Consider the following 21,051-nt stretch of genomic DNA (forward strand, 5'->3'; position numbering starts at 1 on the left):
CACACTCTGACCACTGCACCCCGCACACTCTGACCACTGCACCCTACACACTCTGACCACTGCACACCACACACTCTGACCACTGCACCCCGCACACTCTGACCACTGCACCCCGAACACTCTGACCACTTCACCCCGCACACTCTGACCACTGCATCCCGCACACCTTGAGCACTGCACCCCACACACTCTGACCACTGCACCCCGCACGCTCTGACCACTGCACCCCGCACACTCTGACCCATCCCGCACACTCTGACCACTGCACCCCGCACACTCTGACCGCCTACACTTCTATCATTACACTTCTACTGTGTTAATTTGTTCTTTGGTTAGTTTGGATAAAGGTTTGTCTATTTTGTTGATTTTTTCGAAGAACCAACTCTTAGTCTCATTTATTCTTTGTATTGTTTTCTTTGTTTGTGTTTTGTTAACTCACTATTGTGGGATTTTTCCAGCTTCTTTATGTAGGTGTTTAGTGCTATGAACTTTCCTCTTAATACTGCTTCCATTTTGTCTTATAAATTTGGGTGTATTGTGTGGTCAGCTTCATTGAATTTTAGGAAGTCTTAAATTTTTCCCTTTATTTCTTCCTGAGTTTTGACAAAGAAGCAAAAGATGTAAAATGGAAAAAAGAAAGCATATTTAACAAATGGTGCTGGCACAACTGGATATCAACATGTAGAAAAATGAAAATAGACCCAGATCTATTGCCACACACAAAACTCAAGTCCAAATGGATCAAACACCTCAACATAAAACCAACCACACTGAACCTTATAGCAGAGAAAGTGGGAAGTACACATGAACACATCGACACAGGAGACCACTTCCTAAATATAACTCCAGCGGCACAGACACTGAGAGAATCAATTTATAAGTGAGACCTCCTGAAACTGAAAAGCTCTGTAAAGCAAAGGACATGTTCACCAAGACAAAATGACAGCCTACAGAATTGGAAAGATCTTCACTGACCACACATCAGACAGAGATCTGATCTCTAAAATATACAAAGAACCCAAGAAACTGGACACCAAAAGATCACATAATTTAATTAAAAAAAATGGAGCACAGACCTAAACAGGTAACTCTCAACAGACAAATCCTAAAGACACTTAAGGAAATGCTCAACATCCTTAGCCATCAGAGAAATGCAAATCAAAACAACTCTGAGATTCCATCTTACACCTGTAAGAATGGCCAAGATCAAAAACACTGATGATAACTTATGCTGGAGAGGTTGTGGGGTAAAGGGAACACTTCTGCATTGCTGGTGGAAATGCAAGCTGGTGCAACCCCATTGGATATCAGTGTGGCAATTCAGAAAATTAGGAAACAACTTTCCTCAAAACCCAGCAATACCACTTTTGGGTATATATCCAAAGGATGCTCAATCGTGCCACAAGGACATGTGTTCAACTATGTTCACAGCAGCATTGTTTGTCATAGCCAGAACCTGGAAACAACCTAAATGCTCCTTGACCAAAGAATGTATAAGGAAAATGTGGTACATTTACACAATGGAGTACTACACAGTGGTACCTTGAAATTTGCAGGCAAATGGATGGACATGGAAAACATCATATTGAGTGAGTAAATCCAACCCAGAAAGACAAATATATGTGCTCACTCGTAAGTGGTTTTTAGACATAAAGCAAAGAAAACCAGCCTACAATTCACAATCCCAGAGAACCTAGACAACAAAGAGGATCCTGAGAGAGACACACATGGATCTAATCTACATGGAAAGTAGGAAAAGACAAGATCTTCTGAGTGAATTGAGAGCATGGGGACCATGGGAGAGGGTAGAAGGGGAGGGGAGAAGAAGGAGGGGACCAGGAAAAATGTAGAGCTCAGTAAAGGCAAATTTAAAAAAAGAAAGAAAGAACCAGGAAAATGGGGAATTCAAAAGAGAAAAAAAGAGACAGAATGGATATGATCGTATTGCATGGTATTTGTGTGTAAAATTCTCAATAAAAAAAAAAGAAAGGAAGGAAAAAATCCTGCACATATTACTCCTTCAAACAACCTGAAAGAAAAACTAGCTTGGCCTTACTGTCTACTACACCCTCTGTATACTGTATGCTGTATACTGTATACGGCACCGTCTGTATACTGTATGCTATCTACTGTCTACTGCACCCTCTGTATACTGTATGCTGTATACTGCACCACCTGTATACTGTATACTGCACCGTCTGTATACTGTATACTGCACCGCCTGTATACTGTATACTGCACCATCTGTATACTGTATGCTGTATACTGCACCCTCTGTATACTGTATACTGCACCCTCTGTATACTGTATACTGTATACTGCACCCTCTGTATACTGTATGCTGTATACTGCACCCTCTGTATACTGTATGCTGTATACTGTATACTGCACCCTCTGTATACTGTATACTGTATACTGCACCCTCTGTATACTGTATGCTGTATACTGCACCCCCTGTATACTGTATACTGTATGCTGTATACTGCACCCTCTGTATACTGTATACTGTATGCTGTATACTGTATACTGCACCCTCTGTATACTGTATGCTGTATACTGCACCCTCTGTATACTGTATGATGTATACTGCACCCTCTGTATACTGTATACTGTATACTGCACCCTCTGTATACTGTATACTGCACCCTCTGTATACTGTATGCTGTATAGTATATACTGAAAGGCCTAGAGTCTAGGCCCTTCCCAAACTGGCTATTCCGTTACTTTTCTACCCAATCAAAACAAAACATTTGGCCAGTCTTGGGTTAGAAAAAGAGGTGGGAAACATTAGGGACCACCAACAGTCTAACAGGATAGTGCATCCTCAAATTGCCACCCACTGCTACCTTTTCCTTCTCTTTCTACTGAGAGCAAAATCCTAGTGCTCTTTGAAAGAGAGAGCTAGGCTTACAATCCTAGATTTTGAGGTTTCTCACACCTACCTCGAGTAGAAGCCTTTGATTCAGGGCTTGAGTCTGAGTAAGCGCCTCCAAGGACACTTTCAGCAGTAGCTCCGTCTTCTTCAGGTTTCGGAAATCTCGCTCTTTCTCCCTTTGCTTGCGAGAAAGTTCATCATGGTAGCTCTGCTTGTCAATGAGGCAGTTTCGAAGATTAAGGTCCAAGATCCCTCTGTCCAGGTCAAGGGCAAAGGGGAAAGTGATGTCCCCCGCTGTCTTATCAAAGACAGCACACTCAAGGGGATACAGAGACCTTTTCATATATAACAACCACAAATCCTGAACAATGCCTACAGTAGCCAGTTTGGGGTATCGCTCTCATTTAGAAATATGATCCTATAAACTCCCCAAATGTAACGACAGGCTGGGGAGACACAGGTCTCAAGTTTCCTTAGATTTTCCCTAAATGTACGAAGTAAGGCTGAGAGAAAAGTTCAGTGGTAGAGCAATTACATCCCAGGACTGAAGCCCTGGGTTCAAACCCTGAACTTAGGAAAGTCGGGGGCTAGGGAGATTCTGCAGTTGGTAAAGCGCCTGCCTCACAAACATAGGGGTTGAGGCCCCGTATCCATGTAACCAGCTGTGAATGGGAGAGCCCATTTGTGATCCCAGTGTGGAGAGGTGAAGACAGTTCCCCGGAGCTCACTAGCCAGCCAGTGTAGCCCAGTCAGGCAGTCTAAGGTCCCAACCCGATGAGAGACTGTCTCAAATACAAGAGGGACGACAGAGATTGTGCCCTCTGGTCCCTACACTCTAGTGAATACACATGTGTGCACACTTAAAAGTAAAGTGCTCCAGTAGGGAATCCCACCGGGAAATTTCCCTCAGCCAGGAGAGGCTGGGATTAAGTCAGGAACAGCACTCATTGGCAGGAAAATCTCTGGATTCCATAGCCCACACCAGCGATGTAGTTCCCCACACGTACAGCAAACAGTGGATTTTATTCTTAAATTTGGAACCATGGAATTGAGGAAAATTGTGATTTAAAATGTTTCGATCAAACTTTCCGTTGTGCTATGAATGGTGTTTAAGTTTTTCACAATGAACAATAAATTTTCCTGCAGCAACCTCTGATGTCTCCAGGAAGAAGACGGGGCCCCACAACAACAATTCCACCTGATTCTTATGATACCATTCAGCTAATAGCACCCAACCCAAGATCAGCTTGGGGTTACAAACTGCTCGAGATAGGTCTTTGATGGGGCTGAAGACGGATAGTCATAGCTACTTTCCTCTCATGACTTAGCTAAGATAAGACTTAGTCTCCTCAGGCTAGGACAGCTATTGAAATAATCTGCTATTTGCAGATTAGAGTGGACATTTAGTGTGTGTTTTTTGCTTGATGTTGTTCAGTTGGTTGTAGTCCTATTCTTGTGTATGTTTTTGCCTTTTCTTTTTCCTGGATAATACTTGATATTTGTTCTTATTGCATATAGTTTTGTTTTAGGTTTAGAGCTTTTTTGTTTAGACAAGGGGGAGGTGTTGTGGGAATTCATTCAGCCAATAGCTTCTCGGATACCAGTCCACAGGGCATGGTCTGAGGGACTATAAGCACAGACAGGAAGAATGCTCAGTCCTTTTTCCCCTATTGCTTGGTTGGTGGTCAGAGTTCAGTTTGCAGCTCCCAGCACCCACAGAGCAGAGGACCGCAGGGCTCTCTTGTTGTGATGTTCACCAATAAGCACTTGTTATCTTTTATTACAGGATCTCGTGGACTTCCTTAATTATACTATACATAGAACGGAGGAAAATTGTGATTTAAGTGTAGAAAAATGTGCTTCAAAATGTTTTGATGGTGCCTTAATGGGAAAAATTGATTTAAAATTCTACAACTTGCTATTGAATTGCATACAATCAGTTGACAATGTTTTGAACCTTCAAGACCAAATTGATTAAAATGCAGATGACAGAACATGGTTAAAACAAAGATGACAGAAACAGAAGTAACCTTTCAGCTAGCGAGGAAGCTTCGTTCTCTTTGGTTAACTCCAGCATCTTAAGTAGTTGGTTATACTCTCGTTCTTTCACTTCCAGTAGGGCTCGCTTGCCCTCCACTTCCTTCATGACGTCATCCTTCTCTTCCACCAGAGCGTTGACTTTGCTCTCAAGCTTCTTTAAAGATCCATTTAGCTCTTTGACTTCGTATTCCAAGACAATATTTTTCTTTTCCATTTCTCTGTAGGAAATGGACACACAGAGACAGAAGTAAGAGTTCATGCTATCTCTGCCCATTATTATCAGGCAAAACTACGCTCGTCATCACTCACTGATCTCAGGAACATGTGACGGTCAATGGGAGAGAGATTTGGGAGGTGTGGTGCTAACTTTCTTCATCAGCTTGAATCACTTGGGAAGAGAGTCCCGATGAGGAACTGTCTACACTGAACCAACCTGTGGCAATGGTTCTCAACCTTCTTAATTCTGCAACCCTTTACTACAGTTCCTCATGGTGTGGTGAACCCCAACCATAAAATTATTTCATTCATACTTCATAACTGTGATTTTGCTGTTATTAATCATCAAGTAAATACCTAATATATAGGATTTCTGACCCACAGACATGTCTGTGGGAGGTTGTCTTTATTAAGTAAATTGGCACAGGAAGACACAGTCCACTGTGGGTGGCACCATTCCTTAGGCAGGCGGCCCCAGACTGTGTAAGAGGGAAGAAATGGAGCTGAGTTCAGACAAGTTAGTGGGTATACATGCTTTCACGTTTTCTCTACTCTTGACTCTGGATGTGCTGTGATTCGCTGCTGGAAATTCCTGCCACATGCTGAGGGACCATAACCTGGAGTTGTAGGCTGACATAAACTGCTTTCTTCCCTGAATTGTTCTCTGTCAGAGTCTTTTATCACATAAACAAAATGAAACCAGGACAGGGGATAACTTCCCAGAATGCCCCTGAGGGGCAGGCATTTGCTCATTCTATTTTCTCCTCATGCCCCAATCTCTGTCACCTGCATCCTGGACCCGGTCTGACTATCCTAACTCTGCTTCTGGTAACCTTGGGTTATAGAATCATACTGCTTCATTTTCCGGTACTCTTTTAGGATTGATTACTAGAGTAATCCTATTATTTCTCTAGAATACTTTTATATGCACTAACCTGTCCCACCAGCCAGCTCCCAAATAATGGCACGAGACTTATCTTAATTATGAAAGCTTGATCTTTATCTTAGGCTTCTCTCAACTAGCTCGTATAACTGAAATCAACCCGTTTATATTAATCTATGTTGAATGTTGTGGCATGTTTGTACACTGTGTGAAGATATATTATTTTATTGGCTCCATAAAGAGCTGAACTGCCAATGGTTAGGCAGGAGACATAGGCGGGACTTTAGGCTGAGAGAAGAAGGAGGACCCAAGCACTGGGCAGGCACAGTGTGACAAGAAGGGAGGGGCACAGGCAGAGTGAAAGGAAGGTGAAGAGCCCCAAGGCAAACCTAAGTTAATATCAATGGGTTAATTTGAGTCATAAGAACTAGTGGGACAAGCCTAAGCTATGGCCAAGCTTCCATAATTAATAATAAGTCTGTGTCATTATAATGGAGCAGGCAGCTGACAACAGAGCTTGCCACACCAACCTTTCATTTTCTTTTTGATCACTGAAATCCCGAGAATTTCTCAATGGTCTTCACATCTGAATCTACTCTGAGTGCCTGAGGGTGAGCAGGTGCACAGTGGGTGAGGAGCCCCCGTCTTTTGGGTGCTGACTGCCTGAGCACCCTTCGGGACTATGACAGCCTGAGTTCAAAGTTAACCTCCAGCCCTGAAGAAGTCACTTAAAGCCCCCATAGAAATACGATTTATAAGTTGGAGCAGAAATAGTGATTATCATTGGCTGTATTACTTCCTTTTAAAATTCCCAATACACAGAGCCTAGGTGGCACCAGGGTCAGACAGTTCCAAGATTGTAATTCCCAAAAATTATAACACGCACACACGTCATTTGGAAGAGGGTTGCTTAGAAGGGAGGGATTCAGAATAAAAGTATTAAGCTGTACATTTTTTTGCGGGTCATTTTTTCTATCTCCTTTGAAATTTGTACAGGAATGGTTTGATGTTGGACCACGTCTTCCTAGGAAAGAAACAGAATCGTGTTAAGTTATGTAGTCAATTAGGCGAGCAAATTAAATGAGAGGGAAATTAAAACTCTTTAAAATGGCAGAACTCTTACCATTTACCAGGTGTATTTTATTTCTCCCAATATTCACACTGCCCTTATAAGGTCATTACACTTGTCGCTATCTCAAAAAGAGGTTGATGGAGTGAGGTAAGAGTCCCCTTTCCTGCTGTGCCCTGATAAAAGTCCCCTTCCCCTGTGGTGGGAGAGGTGGCGAGAAGGATGGTGGAGGCTGTCACCATTGCTCATGCAATGAGATAGTGCCCAAGCTCCTCGAGAGAACAGCCTCTGTGGTTCAGCTCAAGACCCAGGGTTCTCTCTGAGGCCAGGCTGAGACCAGAGCTGTACAGGTCAGTGGGTAGGAACTTCCTTCTGTCCCTTCAAGGTTATTGTGTTTCCACCTCTAAGGTCCCACCTAGATTGAGATTAGAGAGTTCTGCTCTCTCAAGGACTTGTTTGGTCCTAGCAACAAAATGTTTAAGAATTGTAGTCTGCGACCTTCAACTGCTCAGTGCCTTGTGTCGTGTTAATGCCGTTTTGTTTTGTTTTTTTGTTTGTTTGTTTGTTTTTTTATTTTTTTAATCTTACTCCTACCGGTATTTTAAGCAAATGGAAATTCAACGTGAGGGATTTCAGTATTCACTGGAACTCCTTCCTGGTACTATCCTTTGCTTTCTCTTTCATTATTTTCACTCATGTCTTCGTACCCTTTGCTCACTTTTCTAATCCCATGCCCCTACCCGGGTAAGTGGTATTTTTGCTGACGCTGGTCTCTGACGTGTGCCCACATGGGCATGGTGTTTCTAATCCCATGCCCCTACCCGGGTAAGTGGTATTTTTGTTGACGCTGGTCTCTGACGTGTGCCCACATGGGCATGGTGTTTCTAATCCCATGCCCCTACCCCGGTAAGTGGTATTTTTGCTGACGCTGGTCTCTGACGTGTGCTCACATGGGTATGGTGTTTCTAATCCCATGCCTCTACCCCGGTAAGTGGTATTTTTGTTGAAGCTGGTCTCAGACGTGCCCACACGATGTTTGAATACCCACGGACTGCCCACAGCGTACCTTCAGGCCAACCTGACACTCCAGCACCTCCTCCAGCTCCTTCTGCTCCTTCGTTAGCTGCTTCTGCTTGGACGCCAGGTCTTCCCGGAGGATTTTGATTTCCAGTCTCTTCTGAATTACTTCCTTGCGCAGTTCTTCGGTGCTTTCCTTTAGTATTCTCATCTTCTTCTCCATTTCCTTTAAAAGTCGTGAGAATGGCCAGTGAGATAGCCCAAGGGATGCTTGTCCACTCACCATATTGTTTGTACAGGCTTGGAGACGCGTGAGTCCCCAACAGGGGGTTACTTACTATGTCTGGCGCCTGTAGTGACCAAGCATGGGGCTGTTTTGAAGTGATTTTTAACCGAGTGGTTCATGTTTTAAACGTGTTCTTTCCTATGTTGATTTTTATTTCATACTAAAAAGCACTATGAAAATGTACATTCTGTTTTCCTGTAGCATTGGGGTTTGAAGAAATCCGATGCAAATTATCTTGTAGTTAACTTGAGTTATACACAGCGACCAGACATGAGGAGGCTCACATTTCCACACAGTTGCATGCACATTTATTACTATTACGTCTGTACAATTCCTTCCTCAGTGTCCCCCATCAGGCTTAGGGGAGGCTGTGCTTCCTGTGCCTTATTACTGTACGCAGAAAGATTTTCTGCTGAGGATGGCCAAGCACATAGATTTATTAGCCTGTGCTGAGTTTTCTTTGAGAGTCCCTTCTACTGCTAGAAGAAAGCAAAGTAAGTCAGCAAAAATTCATGCTGTCTCTCTTCTCTTTCCCTCTTTCCCTCTTTTTCTCTCTCGTGTGTGTATGTGACTGTGTATGTGAATGTGTGTGTGTGAGTGTGTTTGACTGTGTGTGAATGAATGTGTGTGTGTAAATGTGTGTATATGACTGTGTGTGTGTGTAAATGTGTGTATGACTTGTGTGACTGTGTGAATGAGTGTGTGTGTGTAAATGTGTGTATATGACTGTGTGACTGTGTGTGTGAATGAGTGTATGTGTGTGAGTGTGTATGACTATGTGTGTGAATGAGTGTGTGTGTAAATGTGTGTACAACTTGTGACATGGTTTGCTATGCAGTGATAGGTAAGCAATTGTGGGGTTTGAATGAGAATGGCCCCATAGGCTCATGTGTTTGAATGCCTGATCCCTAGTTGGTGGAACGGTTTGGGAAGGATTAGGAGGTGTGGTCTTATTGTAGGAGGTGTGTCGCTGGGGTGGGCTTTGAGCTTTCAAAAGCTCACACCATTCTGTTATCTCTCTCTCTCTCTCTCTCTCTCCCCCCCCCCCCATCCTCACACACACTCAGCCTTGTGTTTCTCAATCCACGTGAGCCCTCAGCTACTGCTCCAGCACACGCCTGCCCGCCCGCCACCATGCTCCCCACCATGATGGCCAGACTGCTTCCCCCGGTGTAACTGTGAGCTCCGAATTAGATGCCTTCTTCCATCCACTGCCTGGTCACGGTGTGACAGTGCTGCATTTTCCTTATGACCAAACTCGGAGATGCTCAGCGAGCCCAAGCCTCACACACACGGGGGAGCTGCTTTTAAGTGACAACCACAGAAGCTCCCTCCCTGCTGTAGACAAAGCAAATGCCCTCTGACGACACGGCCTGAAGCAGCCGTCAACACAGAAGGCTTGCCACCTGCCTCGTGAGTGTGTAGATCTTCCCTTCTGCATCTGGAGGGACTGTGGATTTTTGGTGCTTCAAATGTTTCAGGGAGTGTTGTTATTTTAAAGGGATGTTTGGATCCAGCTGCATTTAATAAATTCTAATACTTACGCCTGGCTTAGGTATCTTCTCAAATTCCTTTAGTATGAGACTCTTTTCTTCGGTTAGGCTGCCAAAAGAAAATATCATATTTGACAAAAAGCACAAAAGTGTAAGGGCCTTCTGCACCAGCACCTTCCTATTCTCTATTAGCCCTGTTCCCAGTCTCTGCACACCTTCCTATTCTCTCTCTCAGCCCTGTCCCCAGGCTCAGCTACTCGTGTCCCAGTGTCCCCTCTTGATGGTGGCTCTGGTTCTCACTGGCCCACGTGGGTACTTCCTCCTGTTCAACATTGCAGCAGCCTTGTGTGCTCGCACCTAATATAGCAACTCTCTGGGCACGTTAATTATAACTGTCCTAGGGCACAGACCTCCCTGAGGACTGAGACTCCTTCCAGGGAAGCTCAGGGTCTTTTTCTCTGTGTACTAAATTACTGCCAGGTCTTCCTGAAGAATCTGCCTTGTCTGCCTCCAGCCTGGCCCCAATAGTCGACCCTCTACTTTCAGTGCGAAGATTTTTAGCAACATAAAGACTCTCCCATTGCTTTGCTGCTCACCGGCACCCCATCAACCTGGACCAACCTGAAACTCTGTGTCATAGCCTCTCCAGTCTCACTGAGGGCCACTTTCCACTCTGGCCCACTTGGCCTTCTCGCTGTTCCAGACTCAGGGTCTCTGGGTCATCCTACTTAAATGGTGCCAACATTTCCCTCCAGTCTGCTTTACTTTTTCCATATAGCGCTGCTCGCTGCCTGGCGTTTTGTTGTGCATTCATCCACGCTAACAGAGACTGCTCTGTTCACACCGCACTACCATTGTGGGCACACAGTTGGCGCTCTACTAGTAGCGGGAATACAGTGGGTGAACCAAGTTGATTTAATTCCTATTTTCATGACTTGAAATACATAGTTTATATACTAACCGAGGATAAAGAGATAAAGAAATAAAGCTACCCTTAGAGTGACCCGTGCCTCACTTTATGTACACCCGAATTGGAAATTTTCCACAGGAATCATGAATGGAAGCGTTTGCAGATGTTCACAGGTGGGAAAAGGGGGTCGTTCCAAGAACTCCCGAATTTTACATGACATTTTCATTCCTCAGGATGGTATTGATGAAGAACACCACAGAAAGAGTCATACAACACTGGAATAGAAGGAACTTAGCAGAGATCCTAGGAACATGGACACTCAGGAAGGAAAGAAGGAGGGAAGGAGGGAAGGAGGGAGGGAAGGAAAGGAGGAAGGAAAGGAGGAAGGCAGGAAGAAAGGAAGGGAGAGAGGGAGGGAGGGAGGGAAGGAAGGAGGGAGGGAAGGAGGGAGGGAAGGAAGGAGGGAGGGAAGGAGGGAAGGAGGGAAGGAAGGAAGGAGGGAGGGAAGGAGGGAGGGAGGGAAGGAAGGAGGGAGGGAAGGAGGGAGGGAAGGAAGGAGGGAGGGAGGGAAGGAAGGAGGGAGGGAAGGAGGGAGGGAAGGAGGGAGGGAGGGAAAGGAGGAGAAAGGCTGTGATTAAAGGCATCCACCACCCCCCTGCTGAACTTAAAGTTTATTTAAAACTTATAAATTGCACCCTTTCAGGACTGTCACTCAGAAAGCTGAGGGACCGTACAGACAGCCATTGTAGACACTACATGGGACTTTCTTCCTTGAGAACTCAGCGTTCAGTAGGCCTGCCTGTCTACACTGTGGTCTCATAGTCACGGTCACGGTGACTCAGCCGAGTTCAGACCCCGCCTGTAGGCACTGGGACAAACACACTGGAATCTGTCATCGCCTCTCCCCTTCCTGGATGCATGGGAAGACTGCATTTTATAGCTTCCCTTGCAATTGGACTGGGGACAATGGGAAGTGAGCAGAAGGAAGTGCCACTTGTCACCACAGCCGCACTGAATGGAAGCCAGTTGGCGAACACACAGGATGGAGGTCGTGTGACTTCTGTGGAACTATGTCAACCAGAAACACACTTCTTACTCCCTCTCTCTCCTTCAATAAGTTTATTTATTTATTTTACACTCAACATTCTCTCTGTGCCTCCCCTGCCACCCACGTCCATGCTACCTTCATTTCTGTGTAGAAAGGTTAGGTCTCCCATGGATATCAAGAAAGCATGGCATATCAAGTTGCAGAAAGACTAAGCACCTCCTCGTGTATTAAGGCTGGATAAGGTGACCCAATATGAGGAGTAGGGTCCCAAACTCAGCAAAAGAGCTGAAGACAGCCCTGTCCCCACTGTTAGGAGTCCCACAAGAGGATCAAGCCACACAACTGTCATGTATATGTAGAGTGCCTAGGTCAGTCCCATGCAGGCTCCCTGGTTGTCGGTTCAGCCTCTGTGAGCTCCTAGGAGCCCAGCTTAGTTGCTCCTGTGAATTTTCTTCTGGTGTTCTTGACCCCTCTGTCTCCTACAGTCCTTCTCCCCCTTCTGCAGGATTCCCTGAACTCATCCTAAAGTTTGGCTGTGGATCTGCCTCTGTTTCCAGACGAAGCCTCTCTGGTGACAACAGGGCTGAGCACCAATCTGGTCCCAGGAGATGGCCACTTCAGGCTACGCATCTGTTGTTGCTAGGAGTCTTAGCTGGGTTTTGATCTTAGAATTCTGACAGGTGTAAGATGGACTCTCAGAATCATTTTGATTTGTAGTTCCTTGATGGCTAAGGATGTTGTTGGCCATCTCCTTAAGTATTTCTTGGTGGTTTCAGATTCTTCTGTTGAGAATTTTCTGTTTAGATTTGTACCCCATTTTTTAAATTGGATTATTTTGTTAGTTGATATCTAGTTTCTTGAGTTCTTTATATATTTTGGAAATCAGCCCTCTGTCGGATGTGGGTTGGTGAAGATCTTTTCCCATTCTATAGGCTGCTATTTTGTCCTTTGACTTACAGGAACTTTTCGGTTTCATGAGGTCCCAGTTAATAATTATTGATCTTAGTGCCTGTGCTATTGGTGTTCTGTTAAGGAAGTTTTCTCCCGTGTCAATGCATTAAAGATTATTTCCCACTTTCTCTTCTATCAGATTCAGTGTTTGGATTTATGTTGAGGTCTTTGATCCAGTTAGACTTGAGTTTTTTGCAGGATAATGGATATGGATCTATTTGCATTCTTCTACATGCCAATACCCAGTTAAACTAGCGCTATTGCTTGAAGATACTTTCTTTTTTCCATTGTATAATTTTGGCTTCTTTGTCAGAAGTCAGGTGTTCATAGGTGTGTGGATTTACATCTGGGTCTTCAATTCGATTCCATTGATCCACCTGTCTGTTTTATGCCGGTGCCATGTGGTTTTTTATTACTGTAGCTCAGTAGTAGAGTTTAACATCAGGAATGGTGATTCCTCCAGAAGTTCTTTTATTGTACAGGATTGTTTTAGCTATCCTGGGCTTTTGTTTTTCTATAGGAAGCTGAATGTTGTTCTTTTAAGGTCTGTAAAGAATTGTATTGGATTTTAATAAGAATTACATTGTATTTGTAGATTGCTTTTGGTAAGACGGCCATTTTTACTATGGTAATCCTATTGATAAATAAACATTGGAGATCTTTCCATCTTCTGAGATCTCCATTTTTTTTTAAAGAATTGTTCTCTTTTACTTGCTTGGTTAGAGTTATACCAAGACGTTTTATATTATTTGAGGCTATTGTAAAGGGTGTTGATTCTTAGCTGGTTTATTGTTTGAATATAAGAGTGCTACTGGGTTTTTTTTTTAGTTCATTTTGTATCCAGCCACTTGTCCAAAGGTATTTATTGGCTGTAGGAGTTCCCTGGTAGAGTTTTTGGGGTTGCTTATGTATACCATCATATAATCTGCAAATAGTGATACTTTGACTTCTTCCTTTCCAATTTGTATCCCCTTGATTTCCTTTAGTTGTCTTATTGCTCTATCTAGGACTGCAAGCACTACATTGAGTAGGTACGGAGGGAGTGGACAACATTGTCTTGTTCCTGATTTTAGTGGAATTGCTTTGGGTTTCTCTCCATTTATTTTGATGTTGGCAATCAGCTTGCTGTATATTGCTTTTAGTGGTGTTTAAGTGTGTCCTTTGTATCCCTGATCTCTCCAAGATTTTTTATCATGAGGGAGTATTGGATTTTGTCAAAGGCATTTCTAGAATCTAATGAGATGATCTTATGTTTTTTTTTTCTTTCAGTTAGTTTATATGGTGGATTACATTGACATATTTTTATGTGTTGAACTATCCCTGAATCTCGGGGATGAAGCTTACTTGGTCATGGTGGATGATTTTTCTGATGTGTTCTTGGATCCGGTTTGCCAGTATTTTATTGAATATTGTTGCATCAATGTTCATGAGTGAAATTGGTCTGTAATTTTCTTTCTTTGTTGAGTCTTCATGTGGTTTGGATATCAGGGTGATTGTGGCCTCATAGAAAGAATTTGGAAATATGCCCTATGTGTCTATTTTGTGGAATAATTTGAGAAGTGTTGGCATTAACTCTTTTTTTAAAAGTCTGGTAGAATTCTGTGATAAAACCGTCTGGCCCTGGGCTTTTTTTGGTTGGGAGACTTTTGAGGACTGTTTCTATTTTCTTAGGGGTTGTTAACATATTTAAATTGTTTATCTCATCTTGATTTAACTCTGGTAAGTGGTATCTATTAAGAAATGTGTCCATTTCTTTTAGATTTCCCAATTCTGTGGTTTTGAAGTATAACCTAATGATTCTCTGGATTTCCTTGGAGTCTGTTGTCAAGCTCCCCTTTTGGTTTCTGATTTTATTGATTTGGATATTCTTTCTTTTTCTTTTAGTTAGTTTGGATAAAGGTTAGTTCATTTAGTTTAAGGTGTAATTAGTTTAAATTTATCTATCTTGTCAATTTTCTCAAGGAATCAACTCTGTTTCGTTGACTCTTTGTATTACTCTTTGGTTCTATTTTATTGATTTCAGCCCTCAGTTTGAGCATTTTCTACCATCTACTCCTCTTAAGTGTGTCTGCTTCTTTTTGTTTTAGAGCTTTCAGATGTGCTGTGAAGTCACTCGTGTGAGGTTTCTCCGAATTCCTCATACAGATATTTAGTGTTATGAACTTTCCTCTTAGCACCGCTTTCCTTGTGTCCCATTAGGGTGAGCTGTGTGTTCATTTCCATTAATTCATGGAAGTCTTTGACTCAGTAGAGAGTTGTTCAGTTTCCATGAGTTTGTAGACTTTGTTGTTGTTGAAATCCAGTTTTAATCAATCTTTTTGTATTTGTTGAGATTTGCTTTGTGAGCAAGTATGTGGTCGATTTTGGAGAAGGTTCCATGCGGTGCTGAGAAGTAGGTATATTCCTTTGTGTTTGGATGAAATGTTCCATAAATATCTGTTAGGTACATTTGAGCCATAATGTCTGTCAGTTTCATTATTTTTCTGTTTAGTTTCTGTCTGGATGGTCTCTCCATTGATGAGAGTGGGGTATAAAGTCTCCCACTATTACTGTGTGCAGTTCTATGTGTGATTTAAGCTTTAGTGATATTTCTTTTACAAATGTGGGTACCCTTACATTTGGGGGCATAGATGTACAGAATCGAGACATCATCTTGGTAGATTTTTTTTTCCTTTGATGAATATGAAATGCCCTTCTATATCCCTTTGATTAGTCTTGGTTGGAAGTCTATTTTCTTAGATATTAGGATAACTACACCAGCCTGCTTCTTAGGTCCATTTGATCGGAAGATCTTTTTCCAACTCTTTACTCTGAAGTAATGTCTTTAATGTTGAGGTGTATTTCTTGTATGATAGATCCTGATTTTGTATACATTCCATTACCCCATGTCTGTGAATTGAGTCCATTGATATTGAGGCCACTGATTGTTAATTCCTATTATTTTATAGGTAGTGGTAATAGTGTGTGTTTGTGTGTGTGTGTGTGTGTGTGTGTGTTTCCCTTGTGTGTCTCTCTGTGTGTTTTTCTGTTTCTCTTCTTTGGGTTTTGCTGATATGAGATTAACTACTATCTATGTTTTCGTGGGTGTAGTTAACTTCCTGGGGTTGGAGTTTTCATTTTAGTTTTCTTCTATAGGTTTGTGGACAGATATTAAGCTTGACTTTGTCATAAAATATCTTGTTTTCTCCATCTATGGTTATTGATAGTTTTATTGGGTATAGTAATCTGGGCTGGCACCCTTGGTCTCATGGAGTCTGCAAGATATTAGCTCAGGCCCTTCTGGATTTTAGGATCTCCATTGAGATGTCAGGTGTGATTCTAATAGTCTACTTTTACATGTTACTTGGCCTTTTTTTTTCTTGCCACTTTTAATATTCTTTGTTCTGTAGGTTTAGTGTTTTGATTATTATGTGGTGAGGGGATTTTCTTTTCTGATCCAATCTATTTGGGATTCTGTAAGCTTCTTGTACCCTTATTAGCTGTATCGGCATAAATGAATGCAGACAGATTGTAATAATATATACAGCTTTAATGGGGAAATAGACTTACAGAACCACAGGTTCCCGCGGAGAACAGGAAAGCAGAAGGGGCGGTTGGGAGCACGCCCGCAATCTTTATAAGTAAAAAATATCCTGGGGGACCCCGACCTCTGCTAGCAAGGTGATTGGCTGGGTCTCTCCTACAATTAGCCATATTGTTTTTAGGGAAAATTTTCTTCTATTTTTTTTAAAGTATTCTTTGTGGTTTTGAGCAGGGTTTCTTCTCCTTCTATTTCTATTATTCTTATGTTTGGTCTTTTCATAGTGTTCCAGATTCCCTGGAATTTTTAGATTCAACATTTTCTTTGACTGGTGAATCTATTCCCTCTACTGTGGCTTCAAAGCTTGAGATTCTTTCTTCCCTCTCTTGTATTCTGTAGGTGATGTTTGCATCTGTAGTTCCTGTTCACTTACCCAGATTTTCCATTTCAGAATTCCCTCCGTTTGTGTTTTCTTTATTGCTTCAATTTCCATTTTCAGGTCTTAAAGCATTTCCTTCATCTGTTTGCTTGTTTTGTCTTGACTTTTTAGGGATTTGTTGATTTCTTCTAATTTTTTGTGCTTTTCTTAATTTCTTTAAGGGATTTTCCCCATACCCTCTTTAAGGACCTCTATCATCTTCATAAATTCATTTTTTTAAGGTTGTTTTCTTGTGCTCCCAGCTGTGCTGGATTGTTCAGATCTTGCTATCGTAGGCTCTCTGGGCTCTGGTGATGTCATGTTGCCCTTTCTGTTACTGTCTTCTTACACTGGCTTTCGAGCACCTGGATGTGGGATGGCTATAGGTCTAGGTGTCGATCCTGTCTTTGTCTTCACTGGATGGGTGTTTTGTTCTTTGGCTTCTCTTTCCTCTTTGCTCTTCTGGCCTCTGGTAAAGCTGAAGTCATTTTCTGAAGTTGTAGACCAGGATATGGAGTCCTGGGGTAGGGGTGCAGTTTGGGATTGTTGGACAAGCTTAAAGGGTATAGTTGAAAGTGTGTTGCCTAGAGTTTCTAGGGCCACTCTGGCCTCTGGCAAAGCTGCCAGGCCTGTGGGTCCTAGTGTGGAGCCCAGGGGTGCAGTTTCCTATTTTAGAGATAGGATCTCCCTATAAAGCCGGCTGTCCTGGAATGTGCTACACAGGCCAGGCTGGCCTTGAACACACAGAGATCTACCTGCCTCTATAGTTTTGTGCCAGCACGCCGAGGGAGAAACACGTTTCCATGTTACTCCACAGACAGTAAGACTTGTTTGCTGTCTCTGCATGGCCTCACGGGAGCCTAACTTTTTTATTCCGCTTTCTGGTTCCACATTCGCAGTGATAAACAATGACCTCCAGCTCAGTCTCTCCAGCCTGGAACTTACTTGAAATGCCAAATTTTCACTTTTCAATTCCTTGTTCGCCAGAGCCAGACTTTTCCAATTAAAGTTCATTTATTCCCCCTCTGAAGCTTCACAGCTCCTGCCCCTTCTCAGTTCCAAGTGGGAGTAACTTGATTCCTCTCTGCTCTGTGTCTCTTCCACAGCGTTTGGCTTCTAACTTTCAGAAGTTTCACTGTGGTGGATTTGAAATGAATTTTTCAGGCTTATTCTGTTGGGGTTCACTGAGTTTATTAAGTATGTCTTATGTCTTTTACCAAATTCTGGAAGATTTCAGATACCATTGCTTCAGAGACGTTTTCCTTGCCACGTTAGAGTTTTGCTGTTGTCCCATGGAATTCTAAGACCTTGTTCATTTTTATCTTTTTTGTTTTCCAGACAGAGTATTTTCTATTTATCCTTTAGTCGGTGACTCTTCTAACTTTCAATCTGTGGTTACTGTATCTTTGTTCTAGAATCCACACATGGAACACCTTAGAGACATTCTACTTGGCTGTATCTAAGGATATATATTTCGGGGATTGCTTTTTTAGTGAAGAACTGACTTAGCTAGAAACACTGATCTAATGATGGTCTTCGTATGTTGTGGCTTTTGAGGCTCCTGTTTTTCCATTGGTCTCAGTGTTTGGAGCTGTTTGCTGGTGTGTGCATGTAAAAGCTCCTGGAAGGCCTATCACATAATTCTAGAACCTCTACCATGCGGTGCTGATGTCTGTTGTCTCTTCTCAGGCAAGCTGGTGTTTGTCAGGTTCTTTCTATGTGAAACCCTTGAATTGTTATGTGGTGGGGTTCCTGGTATTACTCAGGCCCAGGAAAACTGTTGGTATTTTGACTTTAATAGACACACTTCAGTTCAGATCAGAAGAGCCAGCAAACCTGTTGGCAGGTAGAGTTTGAAGATTAGTTTAATCTCCAGCACCTTTGTTTTGCTGCTTGAAGCTTCCCTGTTGGGACCGTAGCTCATTCTCAAAGAGTTTGGCAAGCTGAGTGGGATCAGGCCACAAATGTGCAGCCTGAGTCAGGAGGTTCATAAGACACTTGATGGGTTTACACTTACAGGATTTCGCTGAACCCTTGTCAGTACCTTCTCCCTATTAATCTTCAGAGTGATCTCGTATAGTTGGCGTGGACGGGAAAAGCACCCGTGAAGCTCACTTAAAAATCGAGACAGGACTGCACAATGCATCCCTTCCCCCAGACTTGTTCATCACCTTGCTATAGTCCTATGATTGTAGCTCTGTCCCCACGGTATATCGCATCTGGTCAGCTAGAAAACACAGCCATATTTAAAGCACCTAGAATTGGCTATGGCCAAAGAATGCTTGAATGACCAAGCTTGCTGTTTAAAACAACTTTAATTAATAAATTAGGAATTCTAATTGATAAATAATATAGAATATAAGACATGATGGATAACACAAGCAGAGAAGTGGGAAGTCTAGGAAAAAAGTAAAAGAAAATTCTAGGACCAAGAACACTGTGACAGAAACAAAAGAAATGCCTGTCATGAGAGACTGGCAGAGTGGATATAGCTGAATAGAAACCCCTGAGTTTGAAGGTATCTCAATAGAAACCCCCAAGAGTCAAAAGCACAGAGAAAAAGGATGGAAAAAGCCTAAATGCAGAATATCAAAAGACCTTGGGGCAACTAAAGAAGAGATAGCAAAAAGAAAAGAAAGGAAAAAGCAAGTGGTCCAAGCAATGATGACTGAGAACTATTTTATATTAATGTCGGAAGCCAAATTATAGACCCAGGAAGCGTGGAGAATCCACCAGGTAACATGAATGCCCTCCAAAACTACCAGACATAAATTACAGAAAAATTAAAGGTAAGAGGGAAATAAGATTGTATAAAATTGGAGAAGAGCATGTGGGATCTGTAGTGAACAGCATCCAATCCCTTTACAAACCATGCACACGGGCATGGCCAGGGCCACGCTGTGCCTCCTGGGCAGTTCTGAACACCGTCAATCTGACAACAGTTTAATTGTCACAAAGGTCAGCTCAGCCATATCAACAGTCACCTTAATGACAAACACAGACCGTAAGAGAGGATAAAAAGTAGGTCCTGCTATAGGTTGTCTATAAGAAACTTACTTTATATATTCATTTTAATTATGTATATGTACACGTGTCTGGGTGTGCGCACACACGTGTGTGCATGTGTGCCCATGAAAGCAAGGAGAGGGTGTCAGAGCCCTAGAGCTGAAGTCACAGGCAGTTGTGAGCCACCCAACGTGGGTACTGGGAACTCAGCTTGGGTCCTCTGCAAGGACTTAACCAGAAAGTGCTCTTCGGCCACAGAAACCCATTCTACAGACCTATAAAATAAAATGAAATGGTGGATAGACCACACTAAAGCTAGTAAAAAGCAGTGGCCACTGTACAAGTGTGAGCATCTTTAATCTGAAACTCCAGCCTCCACAGTTATCCAAAGTCAGAAACTCCCTGAGAGCTGGGAAGACACCCAAAAGTTTCCAACTTGAGATTTTGGATTCAAAGAGATAATGCCCAATTACAGCTGAAGACCAGACCCTCCTCTCCTCAAAACTGACAGACAAAAGGCGGGAGTCAGCAAGGACCTCGCTGAACTCCAACAGGACATAACTGACCTGTCTAGAGATTTACAAGTAAGGCAATAAAGACATTAGCGAGTACAGGTGGCAAACGGGAACAAGGAGGTTCTTGTCCTGTCGGTAAGAATGACGCAGAAAACGGGAGTGCCTGTATTTCAGTGTAAGCGTCGGGGTGAGATGACAAGGTACGAAAGCTTGGTTTTGGAAATTGCTCCAATTAGGGTTAGCCCAAGCACTCTAAATTAGACAACACTAATTGCCTAATTTAGACAATGCAGGTTTGATACAGCCACCTGCTCGCTTCCTTCTCTCCACAACCATATTTTGAGATCTTTTATTCTTCTGCATTTAATGATCAAGTTCCTTTGCCTCAAGATTTTCCAACTTTGCACAGCACGAACTTTAAAACACAGAAGGCTTAACTATCTGCTGAGGTTTGGGGGTGATGGAGAGTGATGGCCACTGGTCCTGCTGCATCCAGCAGATCCTACCAGTAGATGAAGGAGGCACACATCTGTGCCTCAGGGTTTATTTCTAGGAGATTTCGTTTGCAATGATATAGATTAGTGATAGTTTCGCAAGGCATGTCACACTGAACCTAATATAAATCAGTTGTTCTGAGTACAGATTCAAGCTGAATTTTTCGGTTTTCTGTATGGATGGCTTGGCTCCTAGAATTTCCTCTCCCTACGTTGCTACTACACCTTGGGCGTGCGGCCACCAGGGGGCGGTCACTCGCTGCGGGCTGTTGCTAATAAAGGCAACAATGATGATGTAATATAAGGTAAA

General features: G+C 42.8%; 1 protein-coding gene across 1 annotated transcript in view; it reads right to left on the reverse strand.

Moving 5' to 3' along the window:
- Positions 1-21,051, reverse strand: part of LOC121434611 (coiled-coil domain-containing protein 146-like) — a 138,306-nt gene that overhangs the window by 31,586 nt on the left and 85,669 nt on the right. Inside the window, exons 5-9 of the mRNA XM_041633524.1 lie at positions 9,931-9,988; positions 8,150-8,326; positions 6,965-7,038; positions 4,906-5,133; positions 2,943-3,129 (exon numbers count right to left, since the gene is read on the reverse strand). Of these exons, the coding sequence (XP_041489458.1) occupies positions 2,943-3,129; positions 4,906-5,133; positions 6,965-7,038; positions 8,150-8,326; positions 9,931-9,988 (724 nt within the window). The remainder of the gene's footprint in view (positions 1-2,942; positions 3,130-4,905; positions 5,134-6,964; positions 7,039-8,149; positions 8,327-9,930; positions 9,989-21,051) is intronic.

This window comes from Microtus oregoni, unplaced genomic scaffold, assembly GCF_018167655.1.
Source record: "Microtus oregoni isolate MIOR12 unplaced genomic scaffold, Mior012 000044F_ref0000062, whole genome shotgun sequence".
Lineage (NCBI taxonomy): Eukaryota > Metazoa > Chordata > Mammalia > Rodentia > Cricetidae > Microtus > Microtus oregoni.